The sequence below is a fragment of the Nicotiana tomentosiformis genome, chromosome 2, assembly GCF_000390325.3.
Source record: "Nicotiana tomentosiformis chromosome 2, ASM39032v3, whole genome shotgun sequence".
NCBI classification, from domain to species: domain Eukaryota; kingdom Viridiplantae; phylum Streptophyta; class Magnoliopsida; order Solanales; family Solanaceae; genus Nicotiana; species Nicotiana tomentosiformis.
Window position 1 is genome coordinate 117,268,105 of NC_090813.1, and position 12,688 is coordinate 117,280,792.

Here is a 12,688-nt window from a genome sequence, read left to right on the forward strand (position 1 = left end):
TATCACCTAATCTCTCACATTGGCCATATTATTTCAGATGTAGTAGCAGCGAAGACAACATCAAGATTGGTAGCACCATAAAAAATTTCTGTAGTAGTATTACTTGCCATAGTTTTTTAGATTGTAGGAAAATGACACGAGGAAATAACGATAATAGTGCAATAATATTATTTGTGAGCAAACACAAATTGGCTTGAGTGTGTTGGACACTGTCCTAAGAAACTATTTCAGCAATATGAAATGTTAAAATATTTCCCCAAGATTAAACAAGCGACCTTTCACAGGTTTGTCGGTAAAAAAAATTTAAATGGATTCAAGTAGAGTTTTCTCAAAGCCTCAATTTAAGAGGATACCTGAGTCAACAAATATAATACACCAACAAATCTTAAGGATTAATTAGAATAGGAATTTCTTAAAGAAAGAATAAAGGTTTTCTATAATTTTCAATAGCTAGCTATTAGGGAATAATAGCTAATGATTAAGGGAGATTACTAATAAAGCTTTGGTTGGAAAGCATACTAACAAAACGTATAGGAAGGAAGGAAAGAAATAAAAATATTTCTGATTATCTTTGGAAGTCTACTGATGAGCCTATATATAGGCTTTAAGGATGGCTAGAAATAAGACAAGTGTATTGGACACTTGTTCTCATATATGCCACTTGTTATTTAGCATGAAAATTGGCTAAGTTTCCTTGAAGATATTGACACATAGACATATGACTTCATGCAAGAAGATACATACTAGTCCAAAATATCTTTTGAAATGAATTATTTTTATCAATAGTTTTAACATATAATCATACAATGATCCCAGTACTAAGAATCGTTAAATTCGAACCCATCAAATTTAAATTATGAATTAGTCACGGCATTCAAAGCAATAGACCTAAGCAATTCGGAGGGTCACGTGAAATCTTATTGCCAATAGAGTTTTGCCCTGTTTGTTGTGTATCTCTTTCTTCATCAAGTGTGAGAGAAATTGATAGAGATATATAGATCTTGTTAGATGATGCAAAATTGTTTACAAACAATTAGCATCAAATGGTCTTTCAACTGTAGTAGTAATTATTGTGGAATACAATGATATATTTCTTTGTTTTATGACAGACATATCTCTTAACTAATGCTATCACACACACACACAGAAAAAAAAAAGAGCTTGGCCTGATTTTGAAGTTTAAAGCACCTATTAACTGATTTGGCTTGCTTGAGTTTCTCAATGGCCAATGCCATGCCAATAGACTTTCTAGGCGTATTTAATAGACTAACCAAGTTGACACCTTAAACAAAAAATAAAAACATTTGTTTTCTATGCACCAATTTGCAGACTGTAGTCTCAAACGGTAGTTAATTTTCGAAGTAGGCTTGCCAATTGCCATCCATCCTATTTAAACCAATATCTTTTAATAAGATAAAACTGTACATTGATTGATTGTGAGTTTGTACATAAGCCCCTTGACTTTTAAAACTAGACCAACATAGAAGAAGAAAAATTTAAATAATATTTAAAATTTTTGGGAGTAATGTGTTATAATAGGACATTCCTGTTCTTAGAAGGGATCTTACTGCATATAGCTAGTCGGATTCACTGTTTATTTTTTCTAACAGGTATACATAGATTATATATTAATTATATATGATTATACATATATATATATATATATATATATATATATATATATATATATATATATATATATATATATATATATATTCATTAGTTATTTTTAATTAAAGCGACAATTGGGTGGATGACTATTTAAATTACGCGACACATCAAACATATACAATATATTTATCATTCGTAGCTATACTTTCAGCAAATCTACCATTCATGGATATACTTGAATTTTATAACTAATTCATAAAACAAGAGATTAATTATTTTGTACTGAAATAAGAGAGTAACAAGCTCTCGTAGCTCAATTGATTAGAGCGCCCATTTAGTTAGCGAATGTCTTGAGTTAGCGAATTGCACGTTTGAATACAAGTGATACAAGTTAGTAATAATTGAACAATAGTTAAGAATAGTAATTAGACAAACTATAACTACTAGACTCTAAACTATAGTGATTTATGAAAATTCATCGTTATTCTTTTCAAAATGTTTAGCTTTAGCCCATTATTGCAGCCACTGGCTATATCTTGATTGGGTCAATGAGCCCAATAGCCTTTCAGGCCCGTTTCAAAAGCTTGCGCAAAAAGACTAGCTTTAGTACTAAAGTATACAGAAACAACAGTAAGCTCGACTCTTTCATTGTGCTTCTCTTAGATCTCACATCCCAGGTATCTCTCTTTCTTTTCCTTTCGTTACCCACTTAAGCAAACTGCAACATGGTTGTTTATTTTACCGTGAATTTTATGCATTTAATCGAGAAATTACGCCATGGTTGAATTGTTTTCCCCCAAATTTCTTGGTAATTATGGTAAAGGTATGTTTTTCCTGAGTTTTTTTTGCACGAAATCAATGATGGGTTTGTGTTATTAGATAAGTAAATTAGTTGAAGTTCTTGATTTATGTTTTTTACGAAGTATATGGTAGGAGGGTTTACATGGGAAAGCATGTAGTTGATAGTAAGTTTAGTTTATTCCGAGCATTACTCTTCTTTCTCCTTTATTTTATTTTTTAGGATAAAAATATTTCAAATTAAGGTTAAATTATTTACTAATAGTGTAATAAGTACATCTTTCGAGCAGCTCTTGTTGTAAAGAGTTGATTTAATTGGAGAAAAAAGAGTCAAAATTCGTTAAGATAAACAATGGAAGCGGTTTAGCTTTTGGGAATTACTTGGTAGGGAAGTTAGGTCATAGGTGGATATTATGAAGTAGAAGACTCAAAATATGACTAGGGATGTCTAAGAAAATTCAAAGGGCTGTATTACCTGATTTAGGTATTTAAGCCATGGTCTCTGGCGATTAATCTAAAAGATTAATCATGTTTAGCACCACATGTGCCGTATGAGGGCTTTGAATGGCCGAGCCAATTTAGAAAGATTTCTTCATTTGAGATGTCCATGAAGTCTGTCTTCTCTAGGATGGCTCCGAGTGTGGAGTTAGGTTATAATGTATTGAATTATGTGTACTGACCTCATTTGGAGCTTCAAGTGTTGAAAAGGAGAGAGATGTAGTTAGTGTTTGTCCACAGTGATTGTTCCCCCTAGTAGTAAACAATAGTGCCTGATCAGTTGAAGGCATGTCAAATCAAAGCTGCAAGATTGCAGCACTTTTTACTGAGTTTAAATGAGATACCCACTTGGCTTAGTTAATTCCCAATTCTCTAGTTCCTCTCGTTATCTCTTCTTTTTTGTAATGCTTTAGGTGTTGTATCCAGTAAGGGTGCTTTACTAAAGAGTCCCCTGCCTAATCATTATGGTTTTATTTATTGGAAATGATATCTAGTATATGATAAACCTTGGATAACGTTAAGCTCTTCTCTTGAAAAATTTCTGGAGGTCCCTTTACCAAGTCCGAAATGTATTTACATCCAATTAGTGGACAATTGATCAATCCTTAAAATCGTTTGGTTGCAAGAAATGAAGCAGATACTGGTGGTACTAACCTTCAGTCTGACAATTGTAGCCATCTTATTCTAGCAGGCAACTCTAACCACATCTTAACTCTGTCAATAAGACCCACGACGATGTGGTTTTTCTACTTTGCTATGGCCTACAGGCGAAGGTGCTTCCAGAGTCTACAATCTTCGTGAGTCTGCTGTCACTCGAAGTAGAGCTCTTCTCCACAAATAATTTTCCCTCCCAAGTTTTTCACAATTCCTCTGGAACTTCATAAGCAATAGTGCACATGCTCATTCCTTTCTCCTTTTTGGGTCTAAATGCTAAGAAGTACCATAAATTCCATAATGTCCCTAGTCCTATTGCCTTTTGGCTTTTGGCCCCGACTTAAATAGTCTCTCTCATCTACAGCTTGCATCATGAGATCGTTATCCACAAACCTCCCTAGCTAAGGATCCTCTCTCCTTTCCCATTTCCACAAATTGGACAGGATATTCAGAAGGATCCTTGCCTTTTTGGACCTCAAAGGTGTTGGACTTGATCAAGAAGATAATCCTCCTAATCATCATTGCTCAATCTGTAGCATTAGCTCTATTTGCTCCCCATTGTGTCTTTAGTTCCCATTGTCAACCAGCTTCTTTGGTTTAATAGACATTTGAGGCCTATCTATAGCAAACGATATAGATTGGCCAACCTCAAGTGTGGAGAAAATTAGAAGAAAAGAGAACTGTGCCATAACTAATAACTTTTTATACCTGTACCTCTCTTCTGGCCATCCTTGTTGCTGCTCCTTATCTAATTCAAGCTTTTCTCAGTTAAGATTTCCTCTGCCACCTTTCTGGTTATTTTCTTGGACAATTCTTTCTTGCCATCTGAATGATGAAGTCTTTCAATTTTTCCTTGATCCACCATGGTGTCTTAATAGTAAATGTTGTTTTTCCTCTCTAAATGTATGTAACCCACGTGAAACATGACATTGCTAACCTTACTTTTAGTTTGTTTCGAGATGCCCAGAGAATGGTTAACACAATGAAATATAATGGTGTAGATATTGATTCGTTTGATAGAGGAAAGGAAAACGCTAGAACTTCTTTTTGTCTCTTCTCTTTCTAGACATAGTGTTAATAACCATGAGCTAATGGCATTCTATCCATATTCTTGATACTTTTATCGTCTCGTGTAGAATAAAGCGTCTCTGCTGTCTGAAGTTTTTCCCCCGGATATGGTGTGTGCTGTGGAATGTCATGAGATCAGAATGGTATTCATTTTTTAGGTTTAGGAACTGATTAAGAAAGAGAATTGGTTTGCAATTACTGGCAATCTAGCATAGACTCTTGGCGCTGTTTATACTTGAGGCTTGCCTTTTGTTAATTCGTTCACCAAATTCTTCTTATGCCCTTTGTTTAATTTGTACTGAGGTTCCCCCAGACAAGTAGAGTGGATAATACATTCCATAGATTGAGATGGCTTGCAAAACAATGTATACTACTTAGGTGGGAGAGTGAGTAACTTGCTGGACTATGCGTAATCAGATAATATTGCTGTTTGTGCGAAAGCACAAAGGGTTATTTGCATATACCTGTTTTATCTGTTTGACAGTTATGACTTACAACAGGAAAAACTATGCCTCAATCCCAACCAACTTGGGGTCGATATGAATCCTCATTGTCTACATTGCTCCATTTAACCCGTCTATTTCCAATATCATAAGAAGATTAGTTTCTCTTGCACTATAAGTTCTTTTACGTTATTTACTGGCATGTAAACCTTTAATATTACCAAAAGACTCCTAGCAAACATTGGACCTAAAGAAAACGTACTAACACGACTAAACTTTATCTCAACTGATAGGTTTATAGATCTTTTTCTTTCATTGTGCTCTTTTTTTCGCTAAGTGGATTTCAACAGATTGTTGGTCTTTCATTACAACTTCCTTCTACCCTGCCTTGATTGACCACTATCACTTGGTTAACAACTAATTGAACCTTGGCTTTCTGTGAAAATAAAAGTGCCGTAGGGAAAACATGTTCTTGTTTGCATATGATTGTATTCATTAGTGAAAATAAAAGTGGCATAGGACGTCCTCTCTAGCGAAAGACATAATTGTGGTTGCATATAGTATTATTCATTAGTGAAAAGTGTTTAAGCATTAAGCTTGATCCCAAAGTTAGATCTATTACAAAAACAATTTTAAGCATCCATGATTTACGATAAATGAGGGATTCACTTGCTACATAGCTAAAAGATTTTTTCATAGGGTGATTTCTGTTTGGAACTGTCATAAGAATAGTGGAGATCAAAGGCTTGATGGATGAAGTGGAAGAGAGAGGTTTAGGTTAAAAATTAGTAGAACCTATGGTTGTTTTGGCTGCGCAGGTGCTAAAACTCTAACACTAACGTGAACAACTGTAGTGGAAGGAAAAGGAAACTGTCCAGAAATCATGTGACACAACCCTTGACTTATGGTTCATAAGCTACCAGTAGGAGGAAATGCTGAGTTTGCATTACAGCTAACTAAATCTTCCCAAAAGTACTGCAAATCTAAAATTAAATCCTTCACTTATTTAAAATTTAAAGAATATTCATGTGTCTAAGCTGCCTTCTTTCCTCTACCTTCTGGGCTCCATGAAATGATGGTTGAGAACTTTTTATTCTTCTAGTACTTATAAGACAAGTAGGACATCGAGTTAACCTCAAGAAAATTTTAAGAGTCACTGATTCTAGAACTCAAAATCTAAATTTAGCAGTACACATGCTTCAAAAGTCCAAAGTTATGCCTTACAGAAGGAAATTCCCCGAGGTTGTAGGTCATGGCAATTTTCAGCTTCAATTCATTTGCAACTTATATCGTTCTCACTCAATTTTTACATCCTTTTTTCTTCTCTCTCTTGCTTGCATACTTGTTGTTTGGACTTATTCATGGTATGGGTACAATAGAATAAACGAAGTTTCTCATGCTTTGAAATTTTTATGTAACAAACTCACTGAATGATGAAAAATATTCAGGTGTACTGCAGTTGAGAAACAATGTCACGAAGGTATGACAGCCGTACAACAATCTTCTCCCCCGAAGGTCGTCTCTATCAGGTTGAGTATGCCATGGAGGCTATTGGAAACGCAGGTAGTGCTATAGGCATCTTGTCCAAGGATGGGGTGGTTCTGGTGGGTGAAAAGAAAGTAACATCTAAGCTGCTTCAGACCTCAACATCAAGTGAGAAGATGTACAAGATTGATGATCATGTGGCGTGTGCCGTAGCTGGAATTATGTCTGATGCCAACATATTGATCAACACGGCCAGGGTCCAGGCTCAGCGCTATACGTTCGCTTATCAAGAACCCATGCCAGTTGAACAACTTGTTCAGTCACTATGTGACACCAAGCAAGGTTACACACAGTTTGGTGGACTTCGCCCTTTTGGTGTTTCATTTCTCTTTGCAGGTTGGGATAAAAATTACGGCTTCCAACTCTACATGAGCGACCCAAGTGGAAATTATGGTGGTTGGAAAGCTGCAGCAATCGGAGCAAACAACCAGGCTGCTCAGTCAATACTTAAGCAGGATTACAAGGATGATATCACAAGGGAAGAGGCCGTTCAACTCGCGCTTAAAGTGCTTAGTAAGACGATGGACAGCACTAGTCTCACTTCAGAGAAACTTGAACTTGCTGAGGTATTTCTCTCTAATGGGAAAGTCAAGTATCAAGCATGCTCACCTGAAACTCTGAATGCAATGTTGGTGCGGTCTGGACTGACCCAACCTGCCGCAGAAGAATAGTAGAAGAATGTCTTTTGGTCGGGATTTGGCATTCATGACTCTCTACACCATCCGAATATATGTTGTACTAAAATTTAAGTGATGGATTTGTTTCTTATTACGACTGCATATTTATGTTGAATTAGGGGCGTTCTATCCGTTGGTTTGGTACGGTTTTAAGTTCAGTATGGTTTGGTTTTTTATTTCCGATTTCTGTTAGTGCAGTTCGGTAATTTTGTTATTACTCTTTAAAGCTATATTCTATCCATCAAACTTGAGATCATAATAAAAGAAAAAAGCTAAATTAGAGAACAAATTAAACCAAAACGGTAATGATGTTTCGTTCTAAAACAATGTCATGAGCTGCTAATTTTAAAAGAATATGTTAGCGGCTATTCATCAAATTAAATTTAGGGTAACAAATTTCACTTATCATGTTTATTATTAAGGAATTCAAATAATAACTAAACGGTCTGGGCAAATTCTTTGATTAGGACTAAAGAACTCATAAATAGAAAAGTCTTGGGTTTAAACTTATTAGTGGCGAGAGAGAGAGAGCGTGTGTTACCAAAGGTGTAGCAGCCCCAAGTGGATCAACTTATTTTTTCACTTCAAAATATGTTTGAGTTATTCAAATGTGTGAAATTATTAATATTCTATTTAATAGTGAAAAATGAGTTTATTTCATAGAAAAAGCATGTACAAAGATGCTTTTACTTAAAAATGGACCTGAACTATTCAAATGTATGAATTGTTTCTGATATTATACTTAATGATAAATATCGAAGTTACTCTCTGCTTAATCATGACAGTAAGGAATAAGAGAAAAATTGCCATATTAAATGAGAAAAATAATATGTATATGAATTGATAAACTAATAAAAATAGTAATTAATCTATTATCATAAGTTAAAACTACATTAATACGGTAAAAAACCCATATAGTTTTAGTTTGTATAACTTAAAACCTACCAAATCCCGTCGAATCAACCAAACCTTTTTTTCTTCTCCTTGTTATATAGCCTGACAAGATTTTCTATTTTCTCTTGTCAAAGAGGTTTCATGGGGACGTAATTGCAATTAAGACTCTAATTATTTTGATCATTCGATCACCTTCTTCTTTGGTTAATAATACTCTCTTCCAATATTATGACTATTTCCCCCCTCATTTTTGGATGTATTCCAAAATACGTGATATTCTTTTAACTCTTTATAATTTTCATAACTCTTAATATTATACATAATAGTAAATCTTTCTGTAATATTTATATATCAAATTAGAACAGCTTGTTGACAAATACCATTATCTAAGGTGTTAATTTCGAATGATCAATTGACTTTATCCACTATAAAACACAAGATACACAACTATTTGTTGTCATATATATGAAATTAATTGAATTTTACCTACTATAACAATAAAGTTGTTAGACCTTACCCACTATAACTGTAAGTTCATATTAAAATAATTAAACCTTACCAACCATCAGGGTGCAGTGCTTCAGCTAGTGATAACTTTGTGTTCATGTGTGGAGGATACCTAGGCAGGTAGGGTAATTCCAACTCGTATTAGAAACATGTGAAGAAAATAAAAACAACAACAATAATTATGTTTCAATCCCAAACTCAAGTTGGGGTCGAAAGTTAATGCGACGCGTACCTAGCTGAGCTCGTCCCAGTGATATAGTTGGTATTGTGATGATTATTCATAAAATTACTAATTTTTACGTTGACCGCCAACCTACCATATCCCTCCTCTTTTATTCAAGCATTAGGACCGGAAATGCGAACAAGCTAACACATGTGGGGTTAAACATATACACGAAAACTGTTGGAAAAATAAGTCTGGAAATTACACACCACAAGCACTGTAGTAATTGGGTTCGTCCACATGCAGATATCAACAAATCATTTGCAACAGCAAATAATCCAGAGAAAATTGACATCAGTTGGATCCAAGCAAAATCTAGGCAAACCTGCCTTGTGATCCACATTAATTAGGTGCAGGCGTTACAAGATAAAGTGTAACAACCCAACCGGTCGTTTTGATTTTTAGAACCCCATTCCCCTAAATAAAACTCCCTATAAATTATGACTTGCGAGGACGGTTGGTTCGGAATTTGGGAGTGTTTGGGTTGAAATAGGAACACTTGGTTCCTTAAGTTGGCCTTAGAATGCTAAGTTTAACTTCGGTCAACATTTTGAGAAAACGACCCCGGAATCGGGATTTAACGGTTCCAATAGCCCCGTACGGTGATTTTGGACTTAGGAGCATGTTCGGAATTTTATTTGGAAGTCCGTAGTTAAAATAGGCTTGAAATAGCTAAAACAAGAATTTAAGTTTGGAAGTTTGACCGGGGAATTGACTTTTTGATATAGGGGTCGGAATCCAGTTCCAAAAATTTTCATAACTCCGTTATGTCATTTATGACTTGTGTATAAAATTTGAGGTCAATCGGACTTGATTTGTTAGGTTTCGACATCGAATGTAGAAGTTGGAAACTTTAAGTTTCATTAAGCTTGAATTTGAGCATAATTCGTGGTTTTAGCGTCGTTTTATGTGATTTGAGGTTTCAAATAAGTTCGTATGATGTTTTAGGACTTGTTGGTATATTTGGTTGAGGTCCCGAGGGCCTCGGGTGAGTTTCGGATGGTTAACGGATCAAAAGTTGCACTTAAAACAGCTGCTGCAATTTTTCTCTTCTACTGGAAATTTTAGCCCAAGATCGAGGCTCAGGATCGAGACCCAAGACCGAGGCCATAATTGAGGGTCATGATCGAAGGCAGGGCTCGAGGGTCATGATCGAGAGCCATGATCGAAGACAAAGGCTCGAAGCCACGATCGAGGCCGAGGATCGAGGCCACGATCGAAGTCACGATCGAGGCCGAGGATCGAGGCTATGATCGAGGCCGAGGATCGAGGCCATGATCGGGGCCGAGGATCGAGGCCATAATCGAGTACCATGATCGAACCACGATCGAGGCCGAGGATCGAGGGCTGCCTGGGCAGATTTATAAAGGAGGGCATTCGTCCCATTCGTCATTTTTGACAAATTGGAGCTTGAGCAGAGGTGATTTTTGATAGATTTTCTAGGAAAGACATTGGATAAGTGATTCTAACTCGGATTTGGTCAATATACACGAATGTGTCATTATTTTCACCATTTAATTAGTGTTTTGAGATTGAAATTTGAGAAATTTTAGAAATCTTATAGAAACGAATTTTTGAGATTTCGGTATCGATTCAGAGTCGGATTTGAGTGAAACTGGTATGATGAATTCGTAATTGAATGGGTCATCGAATTTCATAACTTTCGCCGCATTCCGAGACGTGGCCCCCACAGACATTTTTTAATTAATTTCGGATTTTTATTGAAAATATAGTATTTTCTTCTGGAATTGATTCCTATATTTTTTTAGTGATTGTATCGAATTATTTTGGCTAGATTCGAGCCAGACAGAGTTGAATAATCGTGGAAAAATGCCTTCTAGTGGGTTAAATTGGAGCAAATTGAGGTAAGTCTCTTGTCTAATCTTGTGAGGGGGAAATTACCCCATAGGTAATTAAAGTAATAATTGTTGCTAATTGTGGGGGATTACGTACGCACGAGGTGACGAGAGTCCGTGCGTAGATACTATTAATGTTAAAATTCGGGTAGTTTAGGACTCAAAGCATGAATTACTTGTGTAAATTATATTCTTTGTTTAATTAATATTATTTGATGATATATATATATATATATATATATATATATATATATATATATATATATTATGAATTGTTAGATAAAAATATTAAAGGATGGAAATCTCATATGCTTGATTTTCTGTTTAAATTAATTAATTGTTAAGAGAAATTGTTCTTCCTCTTGAATTTATCTTATAATAAATATACTCTCATTCCGGAGGTACATAAAAAAATATCCTCCTTTCTTGTGGAGCGGGCCGAACGCCTCGGCAGGATAGATGCATCTATGGATCGTGCCGCACGTCCCTCGGCAGTGTACACGACACTCTGGATCGGGCCGTACGACCTCGGCAGAAATCGTGCCTAATAATGAAAATTACACGATACTTTGCTATTTTAATTGTAACTTGTGAATTTAATTAATAGATTGAGAATTGTTACATCTGAAGGAATTTAATTGATAAATTTGAAATTATTGGAATTGAAAAAATTAATTATCTCTGATTGTTAAGGAAATTATGGTTATTCCTGTAAATGAGGCTAATTGATAAATTAAAAATTTATTGAAATTGAAGGATTTTAATTATTTCTGCTGGGTAAAGAAAATCATTGTAAATTCTATAAATCATATTGATCTAGACATTGCTATCTTTATTTCATTTATTATTATTAACTCTTAGTGAGTGTCAAAGTCGGCCATCTCGTCTCTACCTCTTCGAGATTAGGCTTGATACTTACTAGGTACACGTTGTTTCGTACTCATGCTGCACTTGCTGCACATTTTATTGTGCAGGTACATATATATCTAGCGGCCTTGTGGGCGCAAAGGTTGGTTAATAATTGTGAGGACATAAGTGAGCTGCATTCTATATTACGATCTGCAGCCAACAGAGTATCCTTCAAAGTTATTATATTTTTCTGTCTAATTTGTATTTTGGACAGATGCTGTATTTTATTTTTAATTTTCTAGTAAATGCTTATGCACTTGTGACACCGAGTTTTGAGAATGATTATGAATTGTTTAGAAATTTAGTTGCTAAAAATATTTATCATTTACTCTTTGAATTCTATCTTTATTATTTCATTGAAGAAATTTTGATTTCAAAATACTAAAAAAAGATTTAATTAATTATATAATGTTGGCTTGCCTGACAGCGGTGTCCGGCACCATCACGACCTTAAATAGATTTTGGGTCGTGACATAAAGGAAATATACTGTGGCACCTGATTCTAGTTCCCTTTCGACAGAAATATATAAAGAGTACTTGATCTAGTCTGTATTATGGTTATTTAAGCACAGTAGCATTCCTTTATTTGAGTTATCTTTTTGCATGTAAGGCATGCAGATTCTTTTCTTGTGCATTTGAATCATAGAAAGTTTACGCATTTTTATTGGATTCCCATTATACAGGGATGCAACATCTATTGTTGGTCTCCAAGCTATACTTGATATAGTAAGTTACGGATAACGTTTTATTTAATGTATAATTTTATCTAGAAACTATATTGGCTGTAGGAAGTCATGGATAACCTTTTAATAATTCATAATTAAAATTAATTTGAGTATTGGTATCTATAGAGAAGCTAGCCTATCTCTAAAACTTTTCTTGAGTCATGATATCTGATGCTCCTTGTGAGTTTAACTTTTACACATATAATTTTTTTACACTATCAGTCAACTAAAAAATATCTACATACCACATCCTTAATAAAAAGTGAGATTTATAATTTTG

At 34.9% G+C, this 12,688-nt stretch overlaps 1 protein-coding gene across 1 annotated transcript; it reads left to right on the forward strand.

The window, feature by feature from the left end:
- The first annotated feature begins 2,166 nt into the window (after positions 1-2,166).
- Positions 2,167-7,474, forward strand: LOC104093495 (proteasome subunit alpha type-4). The gene is made up of 2 exons (XM_009599242.4): positions 2,167-2,288; positions 6,521-7,474. Exon 2 carries the CDS (start codon positions 6,542-6,544, stop codon positions 7,286-7,288), a length of 747 nt encoding a protein of 248 aa, XP_009597537.1. The 5' UTR covers positions 2,167-2,288; positions 6,521-6,541; the 3' UTR covers positions 7,289-7,474.
- Positions 7,475-12,688: the final 5,214 nt, after the last annotated feature.

What these genes read in the sequence shown, in the direction of transcription:
- LOC104093495 (XM_009599242.4), top strand. Translation starts at nt 6,542, where the DNA reads ATGTCACGAAGGTATGACAGCCGTACAACAATCTTCTCCCCCGAAGGT.